This window comes from Pyrus communis, chromosome 5 (assembly GCF_963583255.1).
Source record: "Pyrus communis chromosome 5, drPyrComm1.1, whole genome shotgun sequence".
NCBI classification, from domain to species: Eukaryota; Viridiplantae; Streptophyta; class Magnoliopsida; order Rosales; family Rosaceae; genus Pyrus; species Pyrus communis.
In genome coordinates, this window is record NC_084807.1 from 29,544,743 (window position 1) to 29,558,831 (window position 14,089).

At 41.3% G+C, this 14,089-nt stretch overlaps 5 protein-coding genes across 6 annotated transcripts; 2 read left to right on the plus strand and 3 right to left on the minus strand.

Moving 5' to 3' along the window:
• Nucleotides 1-4: 4 nt before the first annotated feature.
• LOC137735377 (SWR1 complex subunit 2-like) lies at nucleotides 5-2,823 on the plus strand. The gene is made up of 11 exons (XM_068474801.1): nucleotides 5-193; nucleotides 280-349; nucleotides 454-525; nucleotides 623-669; nucleotides 746-989; nucleotides 1,110-1,185; nucleotides 1,314-1,433; nucleotides 1,569-1,637; nucleotides 1,738-1,780; nucleotides 1,899-1,964; nucleotides 2,120-2,823. Exons 1-11 carry the CDS (start codon nucleotides 123-125, stop codon nucleotides 2,307-2,309), a joined length of 1,068 nt encoding a protein of 355 aa, XP_068330902.1. The 5' UTR covers nucleotides 5-122; the 3' UTR covers nucleotides 2,310-2,823.
• Nucleotides 2,824-3,464: 641 nt separating this feature from the next.
• LOC137735375 (pentatricopeptide repeat-containing protein At3g18110, chloroplastic) lies at nucleotides 3,465-9,104 on the minus strand. 2 transcript variants are annotated; one of them, XM_068474799.1, is made up of 6 exons: nucleotides 5,326-9,104; nucleotides 5,011-5,211; nucleotides 4,800-4,890; nucleotides 4,102-4,700; nucleotides 3,878-3,958; nucleotides 3,465-3,725 (listed from the first exon to the last, which is right to left on the minus strand). In XM_068474799.1, exons 1-4 carry the CDS (start codon nucleotides 8,961-8,963, stop codon nucleotides 4,140-4,142), a joined length of 4,491 nt encoding a protein of 1,496 aa, XP_068330900.1. In that variant the 5' UTR covers nucleotides 8,964-9,104; the 3' UTR covers nucleotides 3,465-3,725; nucleotides 3,878-3,958; nucleotides 4,102-4,139. The 2 variants fall into 2 exon arrangements, with proteins under 2 accessions (XP_068330900.1, XP_068330901.1); XM_068474800.1 differs by having other exon boundaries at nucleotides 3,465-3,776.
• Nucleotides 3,556-4,137, minus strand: LOC137734585 (uncharacterized). The gene is made up of 3 exons (XM_068473821.1): nucleotides 4,102-4,137; nucleotides 3,853-3,958; nucleotides 3,556-3,725 (listed from the first exon to the last, which is right to left on the minus strand). The coding sequence occupies exons 1-3, from the start codon at nucleotides 4,135-4,137 to the stop codon at nucleotides 3,556-3,558; spliced, it is 312 nt and encodes a 103-aa protein (XP_068329922.1).
• Nucleotides 9,105-9,139: 35 nt separating the features above from the next.
• Nucleotides 9,140-11,331, plus strand: LOC137735379 (protein AGENET DOMAIN (AGD)-CONTAINING P1-like). The gene is made up of 3 exons (XM_068474804.1): nucleotides 9,140-9,709; nucleotides 10,072-10,518; nucleotides 11,041-11,331. Exons 1-3 carry the CDS (start codon nucleotides 9,251-9,253, stop codon nucleotides 11,053-11,055), a joined length of 921 nt encoding a protein of 306 aa, XP_068330905.1. The 5' UTR covers nucleotides 9,140-9,250; the 3' UTR covers nucleotides 11,056-11,331.
• A 458-nt stretch (nucleotides 11,332-11,789) lies between these two features.
• Nucleotides 11,790-13,817, minus strand: LOC137733717 (large ribosomal subunit protein eL13x-like). Its single transcript, XM_068472877.1, has 5 exons — nucleotides 13,690-13,817; nucleotides 13,096-13,211; nucleotides 12,799-12,932; nucleotides 12,271-12,429; nucleotides 11,790-12,168 (listed from the first exon to the last, which is right to left on the minus strand). The coding sequence occupies exons 2-5, from the start codon at nucleotides 13,202-13,204 to the stop codon at nucleotides 11,947-11,949; spliced, it is 624 nt and encodes a 207-aa protein (XP_068328978.1). The 5' UTR covers nucleotides 13,205-13,211; nucleotides 13,690-13,817; the 3' UTR covers nucleotides 11,790-11,946.
• Nucleotides 13,818-14,089: the final 272 nt, after the last annotated feature.

Here is a 14,089-nt window from a genome sequence, read left to right on the forward strand (position 1 = left end):
CAACTGTGAGATTGAAACTTTGGCGGGGGAGAGCTAGGGCAGAGCAGAGCACGGTCCGTCCAGCTGATCCAAAATCGGAACGGATTTTTCTGTTTAGTCCTCGAAATCTCTCTCGATTTGCCATGGAGGTCCCAATGGATGAGCCACCGGCTGTTTTTCTCGATCGGACCTCACGCGCCACCAGAGGGAAGAGGTGATTAAATTAACCGATTCATTCGAGAAGCATCGAGATTTTGGACTCGATTTTTTAGAATTTAATTTTTTTTAATGATTTTTCAGGATGACTAGGTTACTCGATGAGGAAATCGAAGAGGATGAGATGTTCTGGAATCAGGAGGCTCTCAAAGAGGTGAAAAAATAAATAATATATTTTAAATTTGGTCTAATTTTATATATTTTTCAGTTATTTTTTTTTGTATTTATAGTTTATGTTATGAATGAAAATTGTGGTAGGATGAAGATGATGGAAACTATGAAGCAGAGCCTGAGGTTGCTGACGAGTTTGATAGCGATTTCGACGAAGATGTGAGGACTTATTTATTTATTTATTTTTTATTGTTCACTTTATATGTTACTATTGTACTAGTTGGATCTTTCTTAGAGTTTCTTAATCTGTTGTTAGGAGCCAGACCCCGACGAAGGAGCGGAAAACAACGACGCAGATGAGAGGTGGGTTGAGTTTTGTTTGCACAAATGACATTTAGATTTCTTTACTCGGACTTGATTGTGTTTGGTGAATGAACAGAGTCAGGACGAAGAAGCGGCTGATATATCCGGGAAAGCAATCGAGCAAGAAGAAGAAGAAGAGAGTTCTATCGGAACTAAAATCTAAGGATGGAAGTGAGAAGTCTTCTCATCCCGAACAACATCAGGATGCTCCTGAGGAAGCAGAAGTAGAGAGAACTGTGAGAAAATCTACGAGAACTTCAGTGGTTGTCCGTCAAGCTGAGAGGGACGCAATACGCGCGGCTTTGCAAGCAACCATGAAGGTCAGTTTTGAATGAACTTCAAATTCTGATTGAAGATGTGGTGTTTATTGGTTATGAGATCCTTGTGTTGACAAACACATCATACTGTTTGTAATGGATATCAATTTTGGTTTTAATCAGCCGATTAAGAGAAAAAAGGAAGGCGAGGAGAAGAGGATGACCCAAGAAGAGATGCTCTTAGAAGCAGCTCAAACAGGTTTGGACTTTATGTCTCAGCATTAGTAATTACTAATTAGTAAGTGACGTGAATTGCGTGGTACTTGTTAATGTTTATTTGGAAGTGAGGCTGTAACTAAGCTTGATTTGTTACCTGTAAATCTACAGAAATTATGAACTTGAGAAATTTGGAGCGTGTTCTAGCAAGGGAGGAAGAAGTAAAGAAAAGAGCAATTGTACATAAGGCTGTCTATACTGGTCCACAAGTACGTTATTTCTCAAAAGATGGTAAGCTTTCAGCAATACACTATTTTGACCAAATTTGTTTGTTTGGAAACAAGAATTACCCGTCCGCGTATGCAGATTTTGTTATTATGGCAATATCAGTTTCCTAGAAAGAAATCTAAGTTACATTTCCTTCAGGCCGCTCATATCTGGAATTCAGTAGAGGATTGTCATTTCAGTCAGAAATCTCTACCGCGCCTGTTCCCTGTACGTAGTAGTTTTATGAATGTTACATTCAGGGTTTCTTAAAGTTCAGTATCATAACCGTGGTTTTGATGCATGTATTATTATTCCTTTTTATTTCCAGACCCTGAGAAAGCTGTCTGTGCTGTTACTGGTTTACCTGCCAAGTAAGTGCTTAGGTTTCTGAGTAGTTGTTTAGACAAGCAGCTATGAATGCCCACAGAGAATGTGAGGAGTGATGTTTAAGGCGCCTATCTTACCATCTCGGTTCATTTGATGCTTTAGGTACCGTGATCCAAAGACAGGGCTACCTTATGCAACAAAAGAAGCTTTTAACATCCTTCGCCAACGGTATGGTCAAAATTCATTGTTTTACCATCACCAGGCAATAGGCATTCACTTTCAATGAGCAAATATTTCGATCTTGTGATATAGTTTCCTGCTTTTTAGTTATATTTTATATCTAATATAGATTCCCTGATATGTTTTTGGTTGTAAATTTCCAGTTTTCTACAGGAAAGTGGTAGGGTCAGAAAAGAGATGGACCTGGGTGACTTGTACGATTCACTTTCTGGTAAGGGGTTTTCGGCAAGGCAGAAGAGATCCGTGGCGTCAAATAACGTGGATGTGTCGTACTCTCGATATTTTGCACGCTTCCGCAGAATTCCAGCTCTTGAAAGCGAATCTTCCGATTAGGTTCCATGATAATCTGAAGAGTATCTGTTGAATCTGATATTATTCTCATAGGATGCCCTTGCTCAATGTCTCATGGTACTCTCGGAAGGCTTTGTTTGCCGTGTGTGATTTCATAAAGGGAAGAAATGTTATATGTTTTTGGGCAGAGGCCTAATCGGTGTGGTACAGAAGAACTAGGATATAAATTACTCGATGAAAGACGATAAAAGCTCTAGGGAGAAGTTGCACAAGTATTTCTCTGCAATTATGTTGGCAGTAGGGTTGTATGGTGCAAGATTTGATCGTTCTAGCCAGGTGCCTATGTCCAACTACTGTTTTGGAATGAAGAGCCGGCGAGTTGCAACAGACGGAAGCAGTGTTCTATGTGATATATTGCAGATGTTGCATTGCATTCTACGTCACGTTGATCATCTAAAGCTCTATTTTTTGGGTGTATTTTGTTGCCGATGCAGTCATTTCATGTTAATAGTTTGTGTTTTCCAGTTTTGGCCTTCTATAAATTTGGTCACTTACACTCGGTTCTTACATGTTTCTACTATTTCATTTTTCCGTGTAGCGATAAGCGTAACTAAAAAAAATGGAAGTGGTGGATTATGGCAATTTTCTTCAATTTACAACGTTTTGGGTCTGAATACTAAGATTAGTGAAGAATATCGCTTGTAATTAGAAAACAATGCAGATTGTAGTGACACATGACATAGAATCAAAGGTTAGGAGCATAGATAAAATATAGACCAGACTCGATGGAATAAAAATCAAACTGTTAACTAAAACAATGCAACTGGAAGCTAGCTAAGCTAAGAGTTCACAGCGTAATCCGAAAACTGACCTGAGAATTTCAATACAGATGTCGATATAAGCCGAAAAGGGAAACAATAACAAGAAACTGCGACAAATGGAGTTGTTTTGAGTCTCCAATAAAAGCGAGATGCCTTGTAAAATAACACGACAACTTATCCTGACTCCAGATTAAAGCAAACAGAAGCACCAAAAATTGCTGATCAGTCATCACTAACAAGGCCATGTATTTTGTTTTCCGAGTCTTCCCAGTAGAGAAAAAGATGTACACATTGGCATGTTGCACAATTCTTGCAAGAACTAATACAGAAGGCACTATTTACATGGACACGAAAGCAAAGAACAAGACTATCAAAATTAAAGTAAAAACTCTAATGCCTTCTCATTGCTCTGTATGTAATCTAAAAGTCTACCATACGCGAATTTCGCCCACATCTTGGGTTTCTCTTCATTTCTCATCAACGTCAACATCAATAATCTCCGGCTCTGACTTTGACGAAGAAGGGCCTCCTCTACCGTCTCTTGAAAATCTGGCTGCCACACTGTTTCCACAGCTTCCACAACGGATTACTCGATTCTTGTAACCAACAAATTGCCTCTTACAAGCCTGACAGCACCCTGTCCAAATTCCAAATTTCGCACAACACACTTAGCCATTCAAATAGCCATCTGATTGATTGCGTTAAAAAGTTAAAATTTCCATACAAACCCAATCGGTTTAGTTGCAGACTAGCAGATCACTAACCACATACATATGCAACCAGTAATACCTTAATAACAAGGTTGTTGGCAACTGCTCCGATGAGAAGAGGAGCAGCAAATGGAAGCACCCAAATAGCGAAAATCAATATCTGAAAAAGCCATCCGGATAATGCAAACCACAACAAGAAAATTGTCTTAAAAAACACGAAACAAAAAAGCAAATAGTCGAACACGAAATGATCAACAAGACAAAATATTTGCATAATTTCGGAATGTGAGCTCATATGCTTACCTCAAAGCTTCTTCCCAATGGGGTCTCCATATACATATCTATTTGAAGGCTTTTCTTGCTGATACAATATGTTTGGTATTTGACAACATTGGTCTTACATACTTCCTCTTCCCAAGCCTTTTAATCCTGCTCACCCTCCTCGGTTCCCCCTTTTCCTTCATTTTTTCTAACTTCTCTTTCCTCCCCTCAATGTCAGCTTCGATAACTTTCTCTCTCTTTTCATCTGATAGCAGAGCCAATCTAGCAAATTTCTTTGGTCTCACTAGTCCAAGCTTCTCAGTTATCTCCTTAAACGCAGGAACGAGACCGCGTCTTAGGAAGCATCCATCGATGAGCTGCATTGAGTTTGATTCGGGGAGAGATGGGGCATCTTTCAACTCGAGGTCCAAGCAAAATGGGGAGTCCTTTAACCACATCCTGAGGGAGTGTGCCTTTGCTACTAGAAGGCCGCTTCGTGTTTTGCAAGGCAGAAAAGGCGAACCCATCTCCCAAAGGCATGCCTTCAATGTGCTATTAAGTGAAACCATGTTGTACTCGGATGTTCCCGTTATCAGGACAACTGATTTCGGAGACTCTGGATAACCCTCCAAGGATGCATCCTGCCATATGTTAAGGACCTCTGTGTAAGACTCAGAAATGAAAGTGGAGATACAAAAGGGTAGATAGCAAAGAAAACTACAGGGGAAAAAGAGAGTTGCCTGCATCTGATCAAGCCATAATGTAAGACCAACAAGAGCAGAACCAGCTGACAACTTTCTAAAATCAGCACCCCAGTCTTTGTCAGCTACCCTGCATTTAAAGGGTTACTAGGTATAAGCTAACTGATCGAAATAATACTGAATAATAAGGAAAACGCACATCGTTTGTTGGTTAAGTTAGCCTTCACAATTTCGACCTATCAATACCTACCTGAACACATTATTGTTATAGATGCCTCTCTTTACAGCCAATTGGAAAACCCATGAAGCAGTGGCTCGGAGTTCATATGCCCACAAAAGGTCCTCCAATGCGTTGACAAAGTTGAAGGCTGCATTGTCTTCTAGGGGTTCTAGTTTCTCTAGACAACAGTCTACTTCTGAAACTAGCGATTCAGGATTTTCGGTCACAAGCCTACAAGACAACGATTTGTTTGGAAATGGATCAGCCAAAACAATAAAGCATGGAAGAAGAAGAAATTCTGTTTGTGAGCTTCAGTCTCTCTCCAACATGAGAACCAATAATTACCTGATAGGAAGATCAAATCCAACATCACGCAGTGCGTTTAGGAGAAAAAAAGCTTCACTTCTGTGCTGAGACAAACTTGCAGCCCTTATAAAACAAGTCCAAAGTCTATGATCTGGCGCCAGACCGCCTTCCTTCATCTCGTTGAGCTTTTGAATTCCAATGTTATAATCTCCGTTCTTCAGATAAGCACCAATAACTGAACTATACGGTAACGTATCAAGATCTAAGCCAGTTACTTTCAAATTGTCAAGCACCTTTTCAGCTTCTTGAGGCTGTCCAGAGCTGCCATAAGAAACCATAAGCAAATGCATTGTGGCAGAGTTGGGTTCTATTCCAGACTCCTTCATCGTCGCCAACAGCATCTCAGCTTTGTCATGGTCTCCTGAATTTCTAAACATTTTCATCATGGTATGATAAAATGAGCGATCCAATTTACATCCATTTGACCTTAACTCTTCAAATAGTTCCTCAGCTTGATCCAACAACTTCTGCTTACCAAACGCTGAAATTAAGCTTTTGTAAGTATCCAACTTAGGTTCTAGCCCCTGCCTTCTCATTTCATGCATCAATGACAAACCTTCCTCTGGTCTACGATCTTTGCAGTACATTATGATTAAAGTATTATAAGTATCCTCATCTGGTTGAAGTGCAGCCTCTTTAATCCGCTGGTATACTTTAACTGTCTTTTTGAAATCCGCAATTCCTGCATATAACTTAAGCATAGAATTCCATATTGAGAGATCAGGCCTGAATCCTGCCTCTTCCATCTCAGAAACCATTGCTTCAACATCCATTATTCGTTTTCCCCTGCACAATAACTTGATCATAATCCTGAAACAATCCATGTTGGGAAAATAGCCTGCAGCCTTCATTCCTTGGTATATCTTCTTAACCTCAAATATGTTACCGTCTCGAGCAAATGCTTCAAGTGTCAAGAGAATTGAACTCTTGCTTATTTTAAAACCCATATCTTGCAACTCCTCGATTAGAACATAGAGTTCGTCCAATCTCCCATCAACAACCAGAGCTTGCAAAAGACCATTAACAGAATCTACTGTTGGGGAAGGACCATCTCTCATCATTGTGTTAAATATCACTCTAGCTCGCTCATAGCAACCACTTGCAGCATAAGCTTGTATCAAGGCATTCCAGACCTTCCTATCCACTGATTTACATCTCTGTCTGAGACTTCCCACCAAACTTTCAGCTTTCTGCCACTGCTTCAATTTCCCATAGACTTCAATAACATCAACATATATGTTGACATTGTCAAATAAAATGCCTTTTGTCTCTGCCTGATCAATCAAATGATGTGCTGTCTCAGGGAAACCCATCGTACAATATATGAGCACCATAATTTGGTAAAGATGTTGAGAGGGGTCAACGCCATATAATCTCATGTCAGAATAAACCTGAGAAGCTTCACCAAGGAGTTCATTCTCTTGGCAGCCTTGAATAAGAATTTCATACATGGTAGGACTTCTACTAAAAGAATGGAATCCCCTGGTATTACTATATTCCACCAAGGCAGCATCAAATTCACGAGCCTTGCATTGTATGACAACCAGTGCTTCATTTATCAGTTGGGTGGAACTGGGAGCGTGTTCTCTCAAAAATTCAAGCAATTCACATGCTTCTGAGTGCCTTCCACATGAACTATACGAGCTAAGAATAGATAAAAGATTTTCCCGGTCTAGTTCATAGCCACTACTAATAGCTAATCTCAACATTCTGGCAGCTTGGTCATAGCATTCTCCCTTAACAAGAATAGAAGAGATAACTTGTGGGTTCATACCACCAACGTTTTCCATATCTCTGATCACTTTTTCAATGCCTTCCAATTTATTCTCTTTTCCAAGAACCCGCAGCATGACCCCATAGAGAATATTATCTGGCATGAAACCATCCTGCATCATTTCGTGATACAATGCCATTGCGTTCTTTGTCTCATTGACCTTTAGATAGATATCCAACATAATGGAGTATGCCAGATGATCAGGTCTAATACCTGACCTAACCATGCAATCAAATGTCTCTTGAGCCTCCACCTGTTTACCAGCCTTGGCATATGCACACATCAAAGCACTATACGTCCGAAGAGTGGGTTTCACTCCACTGTCCAACATCTCTGACATTACATTAGCGGCCTGTGTTATCTTATTTGCTTTTCCAAGTGAATCTATCAACACAGTGTAGGTAACAGCATCAGGAATCCGGCCTAGCATTTTCATGTCCCTGTAAACCTGAAATGCTAAATCATGCTGGCCCTGCTTTCCATACATGTGGATGATGGTATTATACGTCATCTCATCTTTACCAAACCCCATTTTCACCATATCTTCACCAATATCCCTTACTTTCTCTATATCAAGTTCTCTTGCAAAAGCATACAACAAAGAATTATATGTCACTGCATCTGGGAAAAACCCTTTCGACTCCAATTCCTTAAAGAGCTGCTCGGCTTTGCTTGACTCTCCACATCTCCCATACACCGAAATCATGGCATTATAAGTCCAAAGATCAGGTTGGCAATTATGTGCTTCCATGTCATTGTAAACATTCACTGCCTCCTCTAAATTAGATTCACGCGAACAGCCACTTATAAGAGTGTTATAAGTGATTATATCAGGCCTAAGACCCGCCCTTCTCACCTCATTCAAAAGTTCAATTCCCAAATTTGGTGTCATTGCACCTGACCTTAGCCGAGCATTGATCAAAGTATTGAGACTCACAAGGTCCGGTTCGCACCCTCTCTCATGCATTACATCGAGCAGTCCTTGGACCTTGCTAAACCGACCATTTCGAGCATAAACACCCATCATTGCATTGTACACTTGGACTGTATTCCCAATTCCAGGTTCAGCCCTTTGAAATATCTCCACAGCCAATTCTTCTTGGTTAGCCTTTCCAAGAACAGCCAAGATAGTGGCAAGCATTCGAGCATTTGGGGAGTACCAATGGCGTAAATTCAACCATTCGTACACCTCCAATGCGCGCTGCCAGCTCGACTGGCCTACCCATTTCACCACAAAGCAAAAATCAGTCGGAGTCATTTGAACTCTCCTATCATCCAACACATTGGCTACAAACTCGTCGGATTTCAACCCCAAAATCCTATCAGTAAAAAGCTTCACTCTTTCCCGCCAATCTTTTGCTCTTTTGAGAGCAAGTTTCGTCATTTTCTTCGCCTTGGTTTTGCTCGGCCTCCCCAGCACTTGTTGGGTTTCGTCATTCCTCTCCTCCAAAGCTCCCACAGAACCCAAATTCTGGTCTTCCTCTCCACCATCAGGGGAATCGCCGACGACATGGTTCGGCGGAGGAGAAGCAACGGTGAATTGTGTAGGCGGTGAGGGGTAAGTTTCTGTTAGTTTCAAGTGGGGCCATCTGACTGATGGGGAGGCTCTGCTGTAGCTAAATTTCTGAGCGGTTTTGACGTTAGTTGTAGTAATAGAGTCAGACGGTGGCTCCGCGGAAAATCTAGAAGTAGAATCGGTGGCAGACGGCGGCGTAGGTGTCAAAGAGCAAGAAATTAGAGAAGTTGGTTTGCTGCATACCTTGGAAATTGAAGGTGAGGAGGACATCGAGCTTGAATGCAGTAAGGGTGACGTGGTGACGGTCAGCACTCCTGAGAACGCCATGGCTGCTGTGGTTTAGACTGCAGCGTTATTCTTCTTCCATTGTTTGTTTCCGTCGAATTTGAGAGGTTGCAGAGATGGAGCTCTGGTGCTCGCGTTTTTGGCTGGGAAGAAGAAGATGATGCTATCAGTCGTAGATATTTCTGTCTTGGATTGGGCCAACGATGTGATTGGGCTTTTCGGCTTTAAATGTTATATATAAGGGCACGAGTTTAAATGCCGATGGGCTCTGAGCCTAAGAGTCCAAGACTTAGAGACCTACTTGACAGAGAGCTTCGCAGGCGACGGCCATGGCGGACGACCCCCACTTCGAGGTAGGCGACGAGGTGGAGGTCACCTCCCCAATCCACAACATGCGCGGCACCACATTCCAGGCGAAAATCGTCGCCAAGTCGAGAACAAAATCGAAATTCAAAGTAGAGTACAACAGAGTGAAGGCCCGGATCGATCGCAAGATCAGCGGCGGCCACAAGGGCGGCAAGGCGGCGCTGAGGGAAGAGGTCGACGCGGCTCTCCTCCGGCCTCCTCCGCCGCGAGAAAACGACTACCGGTTCAAATTGGGCGACGTGGTGGACGCCTTCTTTTGCGGCGGGTGGTGGGAGGGCGTCGTGGTCAGTGATGTTTTGGTGGACAACACGCTTGGGGTTTACTTCCGGTTCGCCAAGGAGAAGTTTGAGTTCGAGCCCGAGGAGCTGCGGCTTCACCGAGAGTGGGTAGAGGGGTCCTGGGTCCCACCTCTTCAACAAGGAGTAAGTAATTTTTTTCAATTTTTCTTACATTTTCTTGGTTTTGATTATTTGTGCTGTTTAACTGTTGCCAGTTAGGGATTAAAGACAGAATCTTTGTTCTTATGTGTGTTTTTCCAATGATTAAGGATGATTTGTAGTGACATGTTCCTAGTAGTATTTATAGTCGCAGTGAAAATTCAGATTCCAAGGATCGTGTTGTGCTCTTCTGAGTAATGCATATCCAAATTGAAGAAAGTTATCTCGTTAAACTGAGCGCAGTAGCGTTCTAAGGTTTATGCAACCGACGCCACTTAGTGGGATAAGACTTGCGAATTTCTTGTGTCTTGTTTTTAAGTGCAACCTCGTCAAAACTCGGACTGCAGGATGTCTTAGATGCCAAAGAACCAAAGACTCAGATGAAGGAGGAATTGATGGAAGGAACAACGGTTGAGGTTTGCACTGATGAGGATGGATTTCAAGGCGCTTGGTTTGCTGCAAATATTGTCAAAGTAATGGAGAAGGATAAGTTTTTCATTCGATACAAGACAATAAAGACAGATGACAACAAGGAGTTGTTGACGGAAGAGGTCGATGCAGAGCACATAAGGCCTCGTCCTCCAAAAGTGGTTGCGGCTGAAAGTTTCAGTCTGACGGAAGAGGTTGATGCTTTCTATAATGATGGCTGGTGGGAAGGTGTGATTCGCAAGGTCCTTCCCGGGCGAAGGTACAAAGTTTACTTCAAAGGTACAGATGATGAACTGATGTTTCAGCACTCTGATTTGAGGCCACGCCAAGATTGGATGGATAGAACATGGGTTATGGCTTCTCAGGTATACGTCTGAACACTCTCCTTTATTGATGCAATTTTTAAGCATCTTCTTCCTCTGCAGATTTTCGGATTATGAACTTACAATCTGTTAGTAACGGTGTATAGAGTGTTTTGACAATGAAACACATAGTTAATAGAACACATGGAATGTAAGTAACAGAAAACGTAGAATCTGCCTAGAAGTTCTTGCGTAGCCAAAGTGTGTGAACACCCACAATCTAGACATGCCGAGTTTTGATAAATACTCAGCTGCATTGTTAAACCAGTTATGTGGTTGAAACTAATCGAATCCAGATTATTTCGTTACAGTTAGTCTTGCGGAGTATCGATGTATCAGGATCTAGGGTTTTAAGCCACGTTTGAACTCGGAGATAAATCATGCTTAATATCTCATTTCTTTCCAAGTTTCGGTGAGGTTTTTAGGCAGTAGTAATTATTGCAGATGGAGATGGGGGAAAATAGTTTGATAACTCATTTCTATGAAGATCCTTACATCGGCATGCTATCTAACAAATTTTTTCAGGCATTGAAGCATTGAGTTCTTATCGTGAAAGCATTCCATCGGGAGGTGGTGGACATTTTTTGTGGGGTTCTTGGCACGCCTGGTAGTAGACTCCAGAGTCGTCGTTGGATTTGATTGCGATTTCTTGTGTAGTTTTTGAAAGAGAGAGCACTAACTTACCAGCGCGTTTTGCTGCTCAATCGTACGGAATTAGTAGGAGTTTTTGCAGAGATTATGATTTGTGATTCTTGTTTTGGTGGATATTATGATCTGGAATTGAACAATCTGATTTTGATGTGAATGAACAATTCAAGGGGACTTGGATCCAAATCATATGCTATTAATCCGCATCATTCGAAATCAAATGCAATCACAAATAACAAAATCCCAATATGGTATCAGATATAACAAACGCTAAAATTGATGGGTTGAAGAAGCAAATCGACAGATGAAAACCTAAAACGACTCCAAAGCTCTCTAGTTCTTCTCTTCCTTGTCTGCCTCGGCTGCCTTCTTGAGCCTGGCACCAACGTGGCGTTTGTTCATCCTCTCCATGCCAACTTTGTCATATGCCTCTTTGATTAGGGCCTCGTTTTGGTAGATGGTATGATCTGGGATTGAACCATTTGATATTGATGTGAATGAACAATTCAAGGGAACTTGGATCCAAATCATATGCTTTTAATCGACACCATTCGAAATCAAATGCAAGCACAAATAACAAAACACCAATCTGGCATCAGAAATAAACACCAATATGGTATCAGAAATAAACAGCAATGGAAGCATCTCTTTAACTTGGATTACTTAAGTTTACAAACTCTAAAATTGATGGGTTCAAGAAACAAATCCCGCAGTTAACATATGAAAATCTAAAACAAAAATCCTTCCAAAATGAAACCCGACACCAAGTGCGCATCAAGCTCTCTATTTCTTCTCTTCCTTCTCTGCCTCTGCTGCCTTCTTGAGCCTGGCACCAATATGGCGTGTGTTCATCCTCTCCACGCGAAGTTTGTCATATGCCTTGAATGATTTCAACTCATCGGTAACCTTCACAAGCTCAACTGTAGGCTTCTCACGTGCAATTGGAAGGTAGGGGCCTTGGAGCTGGGTGGCATTGGCAATTTCCTCCGCAGGAGAATCACCAGCCTGAGGAAAAAAAAAAAAAAAACGAACTTATGAAGATAAGATACCATGCACACATAAAATCAACATTCTTAAAACTTCTCTACATCAACCACTTAACATCACCTTGATATGCTTGGCGCGTCTTGGGAAGACCACTAATTTGGCCTTGTATGTCTTCAGACGCTGAACATTAGCTTGAAGACCCTCGAGAGAACGATTCTTCCTACGATGATCAACAGAAATTCCAATTGTTGGTGCAAGTTTCTTTGGAATCCCGGCAGACTGGTAAGCAAACAAGGTAAACAACTTGTTAAAATCATCACATAAAAGCTCACCTGTTAAAACCAGAAGCAAAATAAACACAAAAACTGATCTAAGAATTCCAAATTTAGGATCATGTTTATATTTTTATGGAATCTGGCGATCTGCAAATGTTTCGAAACTGAAAAACAATCGTATTTTATTTATCCTTATAACACTTCATCCTGTAATCAACTTCAATAAACTCGTACAATAAAAGCTGGATGAATTCCAACACTAATTCCAAAGCAAAATAGAGGAATGAAATGAAGCACTTTGTCAAAGATTTCCATAAAACTCGCATGCCATAATTGGAATCCATGAGTAAATAACACTAGACGCCCGACTTACCTTCAATTCTTCAAGAGTAAAGCCTCTACCAGCTCTCACTTTCATGTTATACTTGAGAGTCTGTCCATGAACAATGGGACGCAGGGGCCCAGTGGTTGGACGAGGGAAGGTTTTCACAGCCTTCTTCTGGCGAGCTGATGATATTATAAAAGAGTCAAGTCAGTCAAATTACAAATGATCGTTTGTGAAATAAGCAGGATGATGTGAGCGACAGTGTTTAGTACGGCGCACACAAAAGAGTAGACGTAAAGCTAAGAAACAAGAAAAGAGGTGATAAACACGACTAGTGTAACTCACCAGTCCTCCTCCTGGTCTTCCTAGCAGGTTGGTTAAACCAGGTCTTGACATAGTTCTGCCAATGCTTCCTGAAGTGAGAGCTCGGGATAACGTTGTTGTGCTTCACCATGGCTTACCTACAAGGAAACCGAATCGCATAATTCAGAAACACAAAATCCATATTCCATTTATGTTAACTTCACTCAGAACTCCAAATGCACAACTCACACAGCAAATACCGAATATCGAACGAAAAACACGAAAACAATCTTCTTCCTGAATCAATAACAAGTAATTAAAAACCCTAAAAAATACGAACCATAGAGTTGAGAAAATGCAATACATTTGCTAGCACAGACAGATTCCAACATACAAAAGTTATTCCAGTTCATTAAAAAACTCAGCGACCTAACCCGTACAAAACCAAAATTAAGAAAAATCCACAACATATCAGAAGCAATAAAACCTACAAATCTAAGCATTTGCAAATTCAAACACCTAAATCTTCGTTCGGCGGGTGAAGGACACATGAGACGAAGAAAGCAATGAAATTGGACACAATTAATCGAAGATTTCTAGAGAAAAATAGAGAGGGAAAGAGAAAGTAAGGATAACCTGAAATCGGCGTCGGTGTCGGCGTCGATGAAATGCTCACTTGCTTCCTCCACTCGCGCAGCCCCAACTACGCTGCATGCAGCTAGGGTTAAACTCGCGTGTCTTTAGTACTGGGCCGGACGTTTTGGGCCTCGTATGGTAAGTAATTTTACTCATGCGGGCTCAAACTGTTTATCTTTCAAAACGGGTTACTTTTCTTGGGTTCCTGGGTCGGTTATATATATATATATAGTCACAGTTAGGGTCGGCCTAAACCACAACTCCTGCAGTCTTTCTCTGTGGTCCACATGACATGGTTTATTTAGAATACTTGTATTCTTACAATACCACATCAAACTGTAATGACATTGAAAGCTATAGTTTTACACCCTGAATCAAATTGTGAGCGTTCAAGTCCTTG